Genomic DNA, 16,374 nt, shown 5'->3' on the forward strand with positions numbered 1-16,374 from the left:
TTTCTACTGACTTAAGCAGCATAGCATTTCAATAATCTTTGCTAACTCCTGCACAGATCTATGTCCAGAAAACCATAGCTGAACACCAGACTGGGATGGTTATCCTCAGAGAATAGTAGGATTTTATAAGATATGATTGTTTCCATTATCTAAGTAAGTGGGACACGGAAAAAAAATATGGTTCTGTTGCTGAGGAGGTTGAAGGCCATTTGAAGTGGCCTTGAAGAATTTCTTTAAGGGTTAATAGATAAGTGGCTATTTTATGTTCTTACATTAAACCTTTTGGTGAGTCACTGACGTACGTCTCTTCAATTAGTTAAACATCATTAGGCTGCGGGTTTTGATAGTTAAACATGCTCATGGCTGGCTCTTCTTTGTATCTGGAAGAAGATTTTAAAAAAATTTTATCCCTCCCACTAGCAGGAAGGGATGGTTGTGTATAATTAACATTACTTGGGTACAAATTAGTTTGAGGATTTTTTTTTTCATTTATCAGCTGAAATACAATGCAAAGCGAGACACCACAGTTAAAAATAGAACATGGGTCGGTACACAAATCTATGATATTGTGGAAATTACAGAATTGGCTGCCACAAGGGCAGGACTGGTTGCCAGAAAAACAATGAACAATATACTCTGAAGACTGGTCAGTAAAGTAAAATGGTATAGATACAAAACGTAAGACACCAATCATTTTTTCCTTTGTGTTGGCATATCACACTATAACTTATCTGCTAAAAGATAGTAGGCATATTCTTGACTTCTTCCCATTCCCTGGTACTGTACCTCTGGCAAATATCTGCCGCTCTAGGTTTGTCAGACTGGCAGTGCTTCTAGTTCTAAGACAGGCAAGAGGGCTGCCTGACAAAGAGAAAGAGAGAAAGAGGTCAAGATCAAGTTGGAAAGAAATTTAGTTGCACAGACAAACAGTGTCACAATTTACCATGTTGTTCCTTTTTATATGAATGAATGGCATGATAGATAAAGATGGGTACAATGAAGAGAGATATAACAGATAATGTCATATTTCAAATTTTAACCCAATGCTAACAGTGTCTATTGATGATATATTAGTAGTCACTTTAATTGATTTTGGATCTCACGTGTCATTGACATGTTACAAAAAGGACAGTATTTGTATTTTGGTTTTCACAGCCTCAGATTTCATTTCCCTGATGAGGTCAAGTTTAATTGTGGAGGCCCTGACAGTCAAGAAACAAATCTTTAGCAGACCTCTTCATCTTCATGTACCTTGCGCATTACACGCTTGGGCGATCATGGCTCTCCACATTGAACAATCCCTTGCAGCGTCAATGATATCTCGCACCCTTAGGTCTGTTAGTTCTTTCACAGTGTCCATATATTTTCTTCTTTGCCTTCCTTTTACGCGTTTCCCAGGCACACGGCCTTGTAATGTAAGGCATTCTATTTCTCCCTTTCTGATGACATGGCCCAGGAATTTAAGTTTCCTCTCATTCAATGTTCTCATTAAAGATCTTTTTGTACGGCACGTTGGAGTACTGTCTCATTAGTTACCCTATCTCTATATGATATTTTCAACATTCTTCTAAGAAACCACATTTCTGTTACTTCTAAGTTCCTTTTGAGTTCTGGTGTTATAGTCCATGTTTCGGAAGCATACAGCAAGATTAGATTAGATTAGATTATGAGGAGACACAGTCTTCTTTTATTGTCACTTAGTAATGCATTCATTAAGAAATGATACAATGTTCCTCCAGTATGATATCACAGAAACACAAGACAGACCAAGACTGAAAAACTGACAAAAACCACATAATTCACACGTTCGGGAGAAGGTGGCGGCGCAACGACAACACGCGTGGCCTCTCCGGTGATGAATATCTGTTATCTGTCAAGTAGGGGACCGTGCACAATTCTGATTTGATGGGAGACAGACGTGAGTGCATAGCCGAACATCTGGAAAACTTCTGAAATGTCTGCTTTGCTAACGCTGCTACTGTGTGGTAACCGGAATCTCTGGAGCTGAAGGCCTCGAAATCCTCGGCTTTGCGTGTTTCATTGGCCGGGGAGAGGTCAAGGGCGCTTGGCAGAGGATGGCGCTCGGGAGGCTGTATCGGAGAGGCTGCTCGGAAGCTCGGAGTTTTCGGACAGATGGACTCAGGGTCGGCTGCTTCCAAGGTATCGGCAAGTTGACGATGCCTGGAGGTTTATGGCAGGGAGTTTTTCCCTTTTGCTGCCGCTATCGGGGACTTTGAGACTTTTTTTTTACTATGCCTATGGACTGTTCTTCATCAAATTATGGTATTGCTTGCACTGCTGTAACTATATGGTATAATTATGTGGTTTTGTCAGTGTTAGTCTTTGGTCTGTCTTGTTTTCTGTGATATCACACCGGAGAAACATTGTATCATTTCTTAATGCATGTATGCATTTCTAAATGACAATAAAAGAGGACTGAGTGTTCTCATAATCTAATCTAATTATAACATATAGTTACAACAGTGCAAAGCAATACCGTAATTTGATAAAGAACAGACAATGGGCACGGTAAAAAAAAGTCTCAAAGTCTCTTGAAAGTCCCATCATCTCACGCAGATGGTAGAAGGAAGAAAAACTCTCCCTGCCATGAACCTCCAGCGCCGCAAACTTGCCGATGCAGCACCCTGGAAGCACCTGACCACAGCCGACTCTTGAGTCCGTCTGAAAACTTCAAGCCTCTGACCAGCCCTCCGACACCGAGCACCATTTCTGCCGAGCACTTTGACCCCGGCACCGGCCGCCAAGCAATAGGCACAGCCGAGGATTTGGGGCCTTCCCCTCCGGAGATTCTCGATCCCACAGTAGCAGCGGCAGCGAAGCGGGCATTTTTGAAGTTTCTCCAGATGTTCCTCCGTGCTTCTCACGTCTGTCTCCATCAAATCAGGATTGTGCACGGACCCTACTTAACAAATGCAGATATCATTCCGGAGCGGCCGCGCGCACTGCCATCTTCTCCTCCCCTCCTTTATTTGATTGACCAGATTTAACATCTTAGTAGCCTACACCTTGTTGTCATAGAAGTGTGTCTGTTGGTAAAAATGGGTTTCATTTTTTGGAAGTTGGTTTTGGCAATGGCGATTCTTCTTTTTATTTCTACTTTACTTCTAGCATCTTGTGATATAAAGCTACCAAGGTAATTAACGCTGGTCTCTTGTTCAATCTCTTGGTTACCGATATACAATTGGCAGTTGGGAGTATCCTGCTGTTTTGATATTACCATATATTTTGGTCAGACAAGAATGTTAAATAGCAGGTGAATATTAAAACGGCAGCTAGTGTATGCACAAAATGAATCCGATTTAATATTGCCGGCATATGTTGTGAAATTTATTAACTTTACGGCAGCAGTACACTGAAATACATGATAAATATAGAGAAAACAAAAAAAAGTTACATTACATGTGTATATATACAAAAACCTATGAAATAGTTAAATGAAAATAAGTAGTGGAAAATAACAAATAAAAAAGTAGTGAGATAATGTTCATGGGTTCAATGTCCATTTAGAAGTGCTGGAGGAAATCCGCAGATCAAGCAGAATTTATAAGGGGAATATAAGCAGTTGACCTTTCAGTCTGAGGCCCTTCATCAGGACTTGAAATATTGATTGCTTATTCCCCTCCATATATGCTGCCTGATCTTCCAGCATTTTTGCATGTGTTTGCTCAGCATTTCTAGCATTTCAGACTGATTTGCAGAATTTGGGGTTAGAAATTAAAGCAGTTAATGACATTCATAATTAAACACCAGTTTCAACAGTTCGGTGATCTGACTTCACCAACCTAAACTCATCACTAATTAAGGCACTAACCCTATAAATTCAAAATAATAAAAATTCACCAAAACTCATTGCCGTTTTACAAACCATGTTAAAACTCCATCTCCTCTATACTATAGAATGAATAATTTTGTTTTTAAAATTTGTTTCATTATTGCATGAAGATTGTATTTTGAAACGTTCAGAATCGTTTTTGTATTAATGCAATATTATGGGAAGTCTTGAATTACTTCAGTAATTATCCTTAAAACCTTTTTTAAAAAAAGTAAATATTTTATGCATAGAGACCATTAGGTTGACAAACTGGTGATGATAAATACAGGGGCTGATCTCCACACAGCTCTCAGTTTGGGTAGATTAAGCTGAAAGTGACCTGAATGCTCTTCTGGGTAACTACTGCACAGACTGAGAATATAAGATCCAGACCCAGGCTCTCTGCCCTCTTCTCATCGTTTCCATCAGGAAGGAGGTACAGAAGCCAGAATCAGCAATTCCGGAATGGCTTCTTCCCCTCTGTCATCCAATTTCTAAATGGACAACTGAACCCACGAAAACTACCTCACCATTTTAAAATAATTTCCATTTTTGCACTACTCATCTTAATTTAACTATTTAATACATATACATATACACACACACACTCATATATATATATATATATATATATATATATGCGTACGCGTGTGCGCGCACACGCGCGCACACACACACACACACTCACACTTTAGTGTGTCTTTGTAATGTTTCTTCTGCCCTCCACGCAAGCGTCTTCCAGCAGAGAGTTCCCCAAAAAGGAGCTGCTTGGGTATGCGGTCGTCCGGCATGTGGATGACAAGAACTGTCCACCGGGTCTGTGCTCTCATCAGCAGCGTGTGGACTGATGGTAGACTTGCTCTAGAGAGAGCTTCAGTGTCTGGTACTCTGTCTTGCCATCTGATGCCTAATATTCTGTGAAGACAAGTCATGTGGAAATGGTTCAGCTGTCTTGCACACCTTCGATACACAGCCCACGTTCCACAGGCATACAGGAGGGTAGTGAGTACCATGGCTCTGTGGACCTTCAGTTTTGTTGCTGGACTGATTCTTCGGTGTTCCCATACAGTTGAGCGCAGTGTACCGAAAGCAGAACTTGCCTTTGCTATTCTGCAGTTAACTTTTGTATCAATAGTCACTGCTCGGGAGAGGGTGCTGCCAAGGTAAGTAAACTGGTCAACTGCCTGTAGTTTCTGTCCTTTGATTGTGATTTTCGGTTCTGTGTATGGTGCATGAGGGGCAGGCTGATGCATGACTTTGGTCTTTTTGATGTTGGTGGTGAGTCCAAAGTTGTCACAAGCCGTGGAGAATTTGTCCATATTGACTTGCATCTCTGGCTCCGAGCCAGCATACAGGAGCAGTCATCGGTAAAGAGGAAGTCTCTCAGAACAGTCTCCTTCACTTTGGTAATAGCTTGAAGTCTCCTCAGGTTGAAGAGCTTCCCAGCCACTCTGTACTTGAGGCTGATTCCAGCATCACTGTCGTGGAAGACATCATTCAGCACGGCAGAAAACATCATGCTGAACAGTGTGGGTGCCCTGTTTGACACCATTGGTGATTGGGAATACCTCAGAGGATTCTCCACCGTCCAGCACTCTGGCCATCATGGAACTGACGTACCATCTGAATGAATTTGGCGGGACAGTCGAACTCTGACATGATCCTCCACAGGCCTTGTCGGCAGACAGTGTCGAAGGCTTTCGTGAGGTCAACAAAAGTTGTGTAGACTTCGTGATTCTGCTCCTGACACTTCTCCTGAAGTTGGCGCGTGGCAAAAATCATGTCAATAGTCCCATGACCTTTGCGAAAGCCACACTGTGACTCTGGCAGCAGGCCCAGCTCCAGATGAGTGACCAGATGATTTAGCAGGACTCTTGCAAAGGTTTTTCCTCCTACTTCTTCAATAACAAGTAATAACAGATTTTGAATTCGACATTGTTAAAATATTTTAAAACATAGCCATTAATCAGTATGAAAAAAACTCTCTGATCTCGGAGATGATAGAAGCATTGGTTAGATTCAGGGCTGCAGACAAGATAATTTGGCCAACATTTTCAATAGAGTAAGCTTTCATTACAGTACAACCTAATAAATTTGCACGTAACCTTTCGAACTTCAACTGGGAACATGTAGCCCTCAGCCATGAGACCATGTCATTAATCTATCTGGTCACTTTATCAAGATGTGTAATTTTCTAACAAATAGCTTAAATGAAACTGATGAATTCCAGTTCGACTTTTACCACCATTAACACTGAAAGAGAGTTTCATCCTTTTTTTCTCATGTACTTACTGTGTCCAAGTAATGGTTCGATGTGTATTCCAGTCCTCCGCTGGGATGTTTCGGAATGATCACTTTCTTCTTTACAATAGTCAGCAATCCAGGAGGCTTTCGTCCTTTTGTACTGCTCTACAAGATAACAAACAGAACAGTAAAAAGTAAGGAACTGTGTTAAAAGTAATGCTTTTGAACTAAATTAAATTATAGCCAAACTCCACTGATTCTACAATACTATACAGTTTCTAGTTTTAAACCACACTGAGGGGACGCTGCACTTTTATGAACCCACCAAAAGAGACTAATTCAAGAAATGAGTGTCTTTCTTAGCCAGGAAATTAAGTTCAAAATTTTAAAAATCTGCAAATACTGAAAATCTGAGAGGCAAAAAACCTCAATACCCATGGAGAGACCCTTTATTCCAAACTCTACGCTTCAAATCAGCCTCAAAATTGAGAGGCACTACCCTTGACAACATGGTACTATATAATCAATAGAGTCACCAAGCATCTATAGTACAACTTAAAGCCACTGAGGTTCAAGGGTCTCCGGCAGCCAGTGACGAAGATCTTTCTATCATCTAGAATGCACAGCCTGAAGAGTGGTAAAATATTCTCCACTTGTCTGGATGAGCATAGCTCCAACAACTATCAAAACATTTTTGCATTATCTATGACAAAGCAGTCAAGTAGATTAGTATCTCATTAAACAGATTAAGCATTAATTTCTTTCTCCTTCTATGAATATTTTTGCAGTGTGTGCCTTTCACTTGCCTAGGCTACTTGAAAGCTCCTCTCAAATCTATAAAGAGCAACGAATTGTACATTGTCCTCACAAGCTGTACATGGCTCTCAGTTGAAAACACATCGCTGTTCCTTCACTGAGGATGGTTCTAAATCCTGGGATTCCCAACCCAGTGGTATCATGGGAGTGCCAGAAGGAATGCAGTGATTTTGCAGGTGACTCACCACCACCTTTTCTAAGACAGTTAGGGATGGGAATTAAGTGCTGACCTGGAGATCTTCATGAAATCCGAGAAAGTAGACATGAAAATAAATGCAGAAAATCAAGGCAACATTTCAGAAAATAAAGTTAATGGCCTTGAATTTCCAAAAAGTTATTGGCAGTTCCAAGTGTAACTGCTAGTATTTCCTCACACAGCTGGCTGGAAATTCAGGACACTTGAAAGTTGTCCTGTTTATGCTATGACATTGAGCTCATGGATTCCAGTGGCAATGCCCACTTCCTGCAGTTTTCTTATTATACTCCTTTCCATCCTAGTTCCTGTGTAGACTCCATTCTCTTCTCCTAATTTGTCAGTTGCACCTGCTCTGCCAATGCAGTTTTGCATATCTGTGCTTCTGTAATTGTAGATTCTCTTCCAGTGTAATTGATAGGACCTTCAACATCGTTCATTATATTTCCATCAACTGTTGCATTCCTTCCCACAACTTTAAAACCTTCCCCTGTTCTTGCTTTCCACTCCAGCAGCCTCCACATTCAAAATGCTTTGAAATGTCCATTTAATTGTACCTTCAATATGATGCTAACATCAAAGACATCTTCTCCTCTACTCACCTTCTCATTCAGCATTCTGAAGGAATTATTGTCATTATTATGCAGGAATTTACAATAATTTCTTTCAGTTTATAATACAGTATTTACTTCCCTCTCACAAAATGGTCAGTTTAACATTATGATATTCCAGCTGTGGAACGGTAATCACTTTATAGGTAGTACCACCTGGTCTGCAAGCAAGCCTTAAAGCTACTGATTAATTTGTTTTAATTTTCCTAACTACTTTCAACTTTGACCTTGTTAACTATTCGATTGAAACATAAAGCACTGCACGTCTCATCGATGTTAACCACCTCTTTCTGGATTCACCTCGAACATTTCATACAGCAAGGCTGCTGTTCCCAATTGCATTCCTCCATTGTCCCATTACAATTCCTTCTGCCTTGCACTGTTCATCCTTTTGCCTTCCACCTGGCCTTTTAGTTCCTTTCTCTTCTCATCCCTTCTCTACATATTAAACGGTATTTAATCAGTTATCAGTTCTGACGAAAGATAATGAAATGAAAGTAAACACTAGTTCCCTTTCACTTAATGCCGCATGCCATGACAGTAGATGTTTTCCTGTCTCAGATATAGGCCCTTCACTTATGAACGTACGAATAGAGGCAGAAGTAGGCCACTCAGCCTGCTCTACTATTCCATCAAATCCTGGTTTATCTTAAAATCGATTTATCTTAAGTGGGCAGCTCTCCTTTTGAAACTGTAACCCTAGTTCTAATTCTCCCAAAAGGAAACGTCTCTCCACATCCATCTAATCATGTCCTTTCGGGATCTTGTACAATCCAAATATTTTTCCCATTTGAGGCACTTTTCAAATACCTTGCCTAGCCACTTTATCGATCTCTTCTCTACTTCCAATTCAAAATAGTTATCTGATGAAAGGCCTTGGATCTTAAATATCAAATGTTTCTACTTCCATGGATATCTTCTGACCTGCTGAGTGATCCCAGCAATTTTTGTGTATATTCCAAAAAATATACACTCAGCGGCTACTTTATTAGGTACTTCCTGTGGTCAAAGAGTGTGTTTGTGAGCTATGGTCCATCCACTTCAAGGTTCGACATGTTGTGTGTTCAGGGCTGCTCTTCTGCACACCACCGTTGTAACATGTGGTTATTTGAATTACCATCACCTTCCTGTCAGTTTGAGCCAGGCTGGCCATTCTCCTCTGACCTCTCTCATTAACAAGGCATTTACGCTCACAGAACTGCAGCTAACTGGAAGCTTTTTTACTCCTCGCACCATTCTCCGTAAACTCCAAGGACGGTTGTGTGTGAAAATCCCAGGAGATCATTAGTTTCTGAGATGCTTAAACCACCCTGTCTGGCATCAACAATCATGTCACGGTCAGTCATTCAGATCACATGACTTCCCATTCTGATGTTTGGTCTGAACAATAATTAATCCTCTTGACCATGTCTGCATGTTTTTATGAGTTACTGCCACATGATTGGCTCAACAGATAAGTGCATTAATGAGCAGATGTACAGATGTACCTAATAAAGTAGCCACTTGAGTATAGGACTAAATTCTTAAGTTGCTGTAACAGGACAACTGTTCATCTCACAAATTATCTAAGTGAATTTCAAAGCTGTCTATTCTATTATATTTCCATCACATTACCTTTTTCCAACAATCTGTGCAATTTTAAAATAAAAGCTTGAAATCAACTAATTATTTTTTCCCTCAATCTTTGTTTCTGATCATTCCACCTACAATGAACCAGGAACGCAAATAATTCAATGAAAGAAATGACGTTCTTAGCATTCTCTTCTGTACCTGATTAATTTACAACTCACTTTTGCTATATCTTTACTGTATACTGTTATGAAGAAGTGGCTCCCATTGCTAACAAATGCAGCCAACATAATTTTCACAGACCACGGCGATCCTCAATTTAATAGCAAATAGAAAAGCTGTACTACGACCTGCTTAGCCTGTGGCTATCCAAGGTCCCTTACCCATCAGAACAGACGTGATGTTGATGTCAAGCCGTTGTTTTGTCTGGAGATCCAACTTAAGGCGAGGTGGGTGAAGACGGCTCGCTGCTTGTTGCTGCCAACTCAGGAAAGTTGTCCAAGGCTCAGCAAAAGGTTCCCAGCCTAGTGAAAACAGAAATTGGGAAAATACCTGAACTGTAAATAGCCAGAGAGTTGATCTAGGTTTTACGAAGGATTTGATTATGAACAGGCTGAAGTTTGCACTGTCCTCATTTTTAGGTTCCCAGCTTGTCAAACAGACTACAGTTAAATCAGTCTATGAATGAGATCCTGAATATTTACAAAGAGGGTAAAACCAACACAGGGGAATTGGCATTGCTGATTTTATTCATTAAGGTGTAGCAGTGACTCCATTATACATATCCTGCATAAATACTACTTCCAGGTCATGATATACTCGAAGACCTCTAATTCAAAAACTATTTTTTTTATTTCCACATAACCAAAAATATATCCAAATGTTAAAGGGACCAATAATGTCTTTTTCTCGTTTCATTACTGGTATGTTGATAAACTAAAGTCATTAATGATTAGTAAAACCCAAAAAACATTTAAAATTCAAGCTTTGTAAGTTGAATAAAGGATGCCAAACTCATGAGTCAATCATTGTCCATACAATTATTAAAATTTACACTACATACTGAAAATGAGAACATTTAGAAAAACTAAATAATTAATTTCTGAAAATTGAGTATAGTGATCTTTTATTGCTTAAACTCGCAACACCGGCCCTTGTGAAATCCTCTCTTCTTTCCGGAAAGACCTAGCAAAACTCAAAATGGAAAATGATTCCGTTTTGTTGATGAGATGTGAATATTTATTGTCCTGCCAATAATTAACCCTATGATCGAGGCCTGTTAATCCATTTCAGAGTGCAATCAGAATTCAATAGACGATAATTTCCTTCTCCGAGGACAGCAGTGAATCACTTTTTTTTCTTATAATTATTCCGTATGATCAGTTATCATCAATTGAATTTAAACTTGTCAGCTATCATACTAGAATTCCAATTCATGTCTCCAGATCAATTGCCTAGGCGTCCAAGTATTAGTCTAGTAACTTAGCCAGAATTGTGCTACATTTCTACTACAAATTGTCAATTTACAATTGCAAACCTAGACTATGGGAAAACAGTCCAGGTAGTTTGCTTTCAACAGTTACAATTATTTTTAAGTAGCAGTAACGGCACAATGATCACAGCTTGCAAACTTGGTAGATGCTTGGGATCACAGCAAAGATTTTTAACCTTCCATATTTCAATTCTGCTCTTTAGTCCAGTCAAACGTTCCTGAATTTTATCGCACTCAATCTTGTAGGAAGAAGTATGCTATCTTGGATGGAGATGCAAAAGTGGGTTTCTCAATAACTTGGCCAGAAACTGAAATATCATGATACATGAGAGATTTGATTTGCAAAAGAAAGTTATAAAGAAAACCCAAGCTTTACAGCTATCATGAGTAGAAAATTCAAAATTAAGAAGTAACACATTTTGTTGGATTTCTGTAAAAAGTCTGGAATCAAAATGCCCTAAATTCCAAATTCCACAGCAATGTGATCTAGAAATAACACATCGAATACAGAAAACCTTTTATTTAAAAAAATAAATCAAGCAACACTGCTACTCTGTTCTTTGTACAGCGATTTGGCTACTGCTGAAAGATCTTGTTGTCTGTGTATAGACATAAAGTCTTTGGTGTTGGAAAATCTTATCCAGCAGTCTGTTAGCTAATATGCCACGTCAGCCAGAAAATCAAAAGGGTGTACATAAAACCCATCATGTCCCATGTTCCAGTGTATTGTAATTTAAATGATTCAGATAACTGGGGCTAGGCACCAAAGAAATTCTCTTTAATAAAACAAAAGCCCTCACAAAACCAGCAACAGGGGGTTTTAATATTTATAGTAGTGACATTCTCCCATAAATTTTAAGATCACAACATTTTTAAAACCATGTTTAAAACATTCTGATTTTGTAAGTTTCTATCTTTGGGAATAGAACTTCCCATTGCTATGTTCAATGGGACTCAATTACATGGACAACTATGCATATGATAATGACTCAAACACAAAGTAACTGTTTAACGCTTTAGTGTTTTAACATTACTCTGGAAATTCCCACAGCTAACCAACAGTGCATTAAAGCAACATTGAAAATTCAACCTCTTAACCTATAGTCCCCCAGTATAGGAAGGATGTTGAGGCTTTGGAGAGGATGCAGAAGAGGTTTACCAAGAAATTGCCTGGTTTAGAGGGCATGTGCTATCAGAGGAGGCTAGATAAACTTGGGTTATTTTCTCTTGTGCACTGGAGGTTGAGGGGAGATCTGATAAAGGTTTACAAGAGTGAACAGAGTGTATCGGTTTCCCAGGGTTGAAATCTCTAATACCAGGGGGCATGCATTAAAGGTGAGAGGGGGTAGGTTCAAAGGGGCTATAAGGGGTAAGTGTTTTTTTTTACTGAGAGAGTCATAGATATCTGGAATGTGCTGCCTGGTATGGTGGCAGAGACAAATACATTGGAGGCTTTTAAGAGATGTTTGGATAGCCACATAGGTGTAAGGAAGATGGAGAGGGATGAACATGGTGTAGGTAGGAGGGATTAGTGTTTGGATGTTTTTGATTTGTTCTTTATCTGGTTCAGTACAACATTGTGGGATGAATGGCCTGTTCTTGTGCTGTTCTGTTATATGTTCTATGCTCTTAATGAACAAAACCTTAGCAAGTTAAAAAAAGATAGCCAAAAATATACAGCAGGTCAGTCTGCAGCTGAAACAGAACTAGCAATTTAATGGCTTGAATATAACATTTTCAAGGACACTTGAATTCCTGTGAAATATTATCCAAAGTTCAGAATTTATTCAGTTATTCAGAATTTGCAATTTTGTCAAACATCATGTGTACAGCATTAAGCACTGGTGGTGATGTGGCACAAAACCTCTCTTCCATTCTGTTAGATATTAGCTCCATCTAGTGGTTATTATAAATGAATATTTTAGGTGTTTATATTGTTATTTAAATATTTGAATGTAATACGTCCTCTGGTGTAACATACAACAAAAAGTTTTTTTATGTGAACCATGGTAATGGGAAGTGTGTTTACATGATCTAAGCTTCACTTCTGAACTCTTTTTTTCCATTTACAGTTTTGTGGATTACAACTGAAGTGTCTTCCATATGGAGATAAAAGAAATACCTGAATATGCAGCATTAATAAAACTCATTCATGTTGCCCTCAGCTTGCAGTTATTTCTTTAGACAATTGCCTCACCTTTACTAAATACTTTTAATAAAGTCGACAGAATTGTCATTCTTTGGGTTCTGGGCTCTTAGCCTCTCCTATCCTCTCACTGCAAACTGCCGGTGTGATACTTGCCAGCCGAACTTTTATTTATATTGGGACCATACCAGATTGGCAGGCTATGCACAACTGGCCGTATGTGGAATCTTATCTAACATACGTTCACTAAATGGCTATCTTATGTACACAAATATTTCTATTGCAAATACTGGCGAGCAAACTAATCTCAAGGTTGTATAATTTATTCATTATTTGATAATAGATGAATCTTAAACATCTTACCTGACAACTCACGGTTGTAATAATCTCCGGAAAGAGTAAAATTAGCAGACCCCTCTGGGTTTGATCCTATTCTCTGGAGGAAGTATAGTCCTAAATAAAGAAGAAAAACAATGTTAAATCCCTAAGCATGAAAGGTTCCTGATCTAGTGAGCATCAAGACTGTGCCTAATAAGTATAACCCCACTGGCAACGGTCCATGGAGTCACTCCAGAATTATGTTCCAAAGCCACCTAGTCCCAGCAACTGGGACTGATATCTGTCCACAACAAGTATTTCAAACTGCTCAAAATTTTACTGTTGTAGTTTCAAGCACAATTAGCAGTTGTTCTTCATGGGCAAAAAATTAACTATCAACATGCTTTTGTAACATGCTGACATCAGGAATGAAGTGGATGTGACTCTGCTTGACATCTACAAATACAGACTTTTCAGCAAAGGTTCACTTCAGCAGCACAACTTACACTGTTTGTTTATCTCTTCCAAGAGATGCTACGCCCAGTTATATATCCTGAGGACATTAATTGAGATCAGCTAGATGAGTGTAAATAGCAAACCAAAACTCAGTATTTTCTACGAACAAGAAGGCTGAAAGAACTTAGCAGGCCAGGAAGGCAGAGAAACAGAGTCAAAATTTCAGATCAAACCTAAACAGAAAAAATAAGAAAACAAATGTTCTTTGAATTGCGGAAATGGGAAAGGATGGAAAGAACAAGGGAATGTCTGTGAACAAGTGCAGAGCAAAGTTGTCAAGGTAATGATTCGTCCAAATTCTATCACTAAGACATAGATGAAAAAAGAAACAACCGATTGAAACGGAAACACTGAGTAACTATAGTGGAGAGAGAGCGAAAAATATTGGTAAACTGAAATTTCTGAATTCAGTGTGGAATCCAGCTAGATGCATCAAGACCAGTTGAAAATTGAGACGTTATTCCTCAAATATTTTGAGCAGAGAACAATACTGGAATGTGAGGAGGACCAAAGAAAAAATGGAAAAGAAGAGGAATGGAGAGTTAAAAGTGACAGGTGATTGGAAGCTCGGTCATTTTTGCAAACTGATCAGAGCAGCTCTACAAAGCAGTCACCCTATTTCTATTTGTTTTTTCAAAAGTTCAAGGGTTCATTTATTATCAAAGTATACAACTCTGAAATTCATCATCTCCAGATAGCCACAAAACCAAGAAAAAGAAGTTCAGTAGCACAATCATCAACTCCCAAGTCTCTCCTCCCGGCACACAAAAAAACTGAGAAAGATTGGGCGAAAAACACCGAATACAAAAAAAACCATCAGACTGAAAAAAAAATTCATCAGCGAAGTCCACATCCAAAACGTAGAAAACCTGGGCAACATCCTCCCCCTCCGTAGTACAGCCATCTCACTAGTGATAAAAAGGCAGTCTCCCCTCTCCATCGCAGAGTGGTCTCACCAGCGATAAAAAAGCAGTCTCCCCTCTCTGGCAGCAAAGCAACCCCCCTCCCCCAACGATAAAGAGGCAAGCAATCAGTGTTTTAATCTCCCTCATCACTTTAATCGGCAAAATGGAATTGAACATCGGCTTGCAGCCTTCTTGCCACAAGGTTCCCACACACTGCCTCTGCCTCCCAGAATCCCCTCGGATATTGTAGCGTGCTGAAACACAGAAACAATCTTCAAAACGCAATTCACAGGCTCCAACAGTTCCAGAATCACATTCAAGATGAAAAACAAACATAAAAAACATTGAAGAACAGAAATATGTGGTTTCATGATCTGTCCAGAAGAGGTTGACTGAAGGAGCGCTGTATGCAGGCACCATCTTGACTGGAATTCTCTAATGTAAAGGAGTACCAAATGCAGCATACTAAATTGGCAGCGCAAGTGCTTCACCTGGATTGTGTGAAGGGATAGGTAAAAGGACAGATGGTGCACCTCCCCTGGCTGCAAAGGGAAATGCCACTAAAAGGCAAGCAATTAGTGGAGGTGGAAAAGCAAGTCAGGGAAGTTGTGGAAGGGAGAGTGCCTTTGGAATGCTGAAAGGAAAAAAGGAGAGATACATGTTTCTAGTAGTGGAATCGCCTTAATGGTGATAAAACTGTGGAGGGTGATTCAGTGAATATAGAGGCTGATGGGGTTGAAGGCAAGGACAAGAAGATTTACATTCTTCTCTTTCTGGGAGGAGAGGGAGTGAGATCACGTGCAATCAACTGAGGGACCTCAATTATGGTGGAGGGGAAGCCAGGGTTCAAGAAAAAGATATTTCAAAGCGACTAGTGTGGAAAGCTTCTCCACAGAAATCATGAAGGAGATAGACAAAGTGGGAGAATAGAATGGATTCCATAATGAAAGAAGAGCGGAGATGTTTTCACCTCATGGGTAATACATGATCAGACAGTGAACTTTCCAACTTGGCCCCTTATGAAGCAAAGTCATTTTCAACAGATAACCTACTTGAAAAGGTAAGTTCAGCAAGAGGTACATCACAATCCATGCAGTCATCAATCAAGCAGATACAGATGTTCTCAGCTTTCATCTCGATCCCAGAAATCAGTGATGCTGCACCTGCTCCACGGCCATTGCTGCCTACTGTCGCTGCACTTGCTGACACCGGCTCAGCATTCTTAAACAACCACATAGCTGCTTGATTCAGTTGACCTACATGATTAGAAAGAAAACAGGATTAAAATGATTAAGTACAAAAGATATTCGGTCGCTCTGCTCTGAGAGCATTTCACCATTTGTTACAAACTACTGTAAATGCATGTTATTATTTTAAATTAGCAGCATAAGCACTGGGTAATGAGCTAGAAATAAACATTAATACTGACTGATCACGTTCTACTGCCTCATTGATTGAAAATCAATGTAGCACGGATCAATTGATGAACATGGAACCTCTGGTCTGAAGTACTGGAGTGAGACATTAGTATCATTTTGATAGGTAATTGGATGAAACATCATCCAAATTTTCAACAGACTGAATGATGCAGTAATCCCATCGCAAGTTTACACACTTGCCAAAATATTCAAACTGAGTAAGAGTGTCTCAAATAATAGACAAATAAAGAGACCAGACAGACTGGGTGTGTCTTCCTTGAGGCAGAGGCAGCTCATGGGGGGTGGGGGGGCAG

General features: G+C 39.6%; 1 protein-coding gene across 3 annotated transcripts in view; it reads right to left on the reverse strand.

Moving 5' to 3' along the window:
• Nucleotides 1–16,374, reverse strand: part of vps13d (vacuolar protein sorting 13 homolog D) — a 323,941-nt gene that overhangs the window by 148,540 nt on the left and 159,027 nt on the right. For 2 of the 3 annotated variants that reach the window (XM_063033119.1, XM_063033120.1), the window contains exons 35-38: nt 15,695–15,898; nt 13,267–13,356; nt 9,649–9,789; nt 6,125–6,241 (exon numbers count right to left, since the gene is read on the reverse strand). In XM_063033119.1, the coding sequence (XP_062889189.1) occupies nt 6,125–6,241; nt 9,649–9,789; nt 13,267–13,356; nt 15,695–15,898 (552 nt within the window). Of the gene's footprint in view, nt 1–786; nt 862–6,124; nt 6,242–9,648; nt 9,790–13,266; nt 13,357–15,694; nt 15,899–16,374 lie in introns of all 3 variants that reach the window. The other variant, XM_063033121.1, reaches the window with a different exon arrangement.

This window comes from Mobula hypostoma, chromosome 25, assembly GCF_963921235.1.
Source record: "Mobula hypostoma chromosome 25, sMobHyp1.1, whole genome shotgun sequence".
NCBI lineage: Eukaryota > Metazoa > Chordata > Chondrichthyes > Myliobatiformes > Myliobatidae > Mobula > Mobula hypostoma.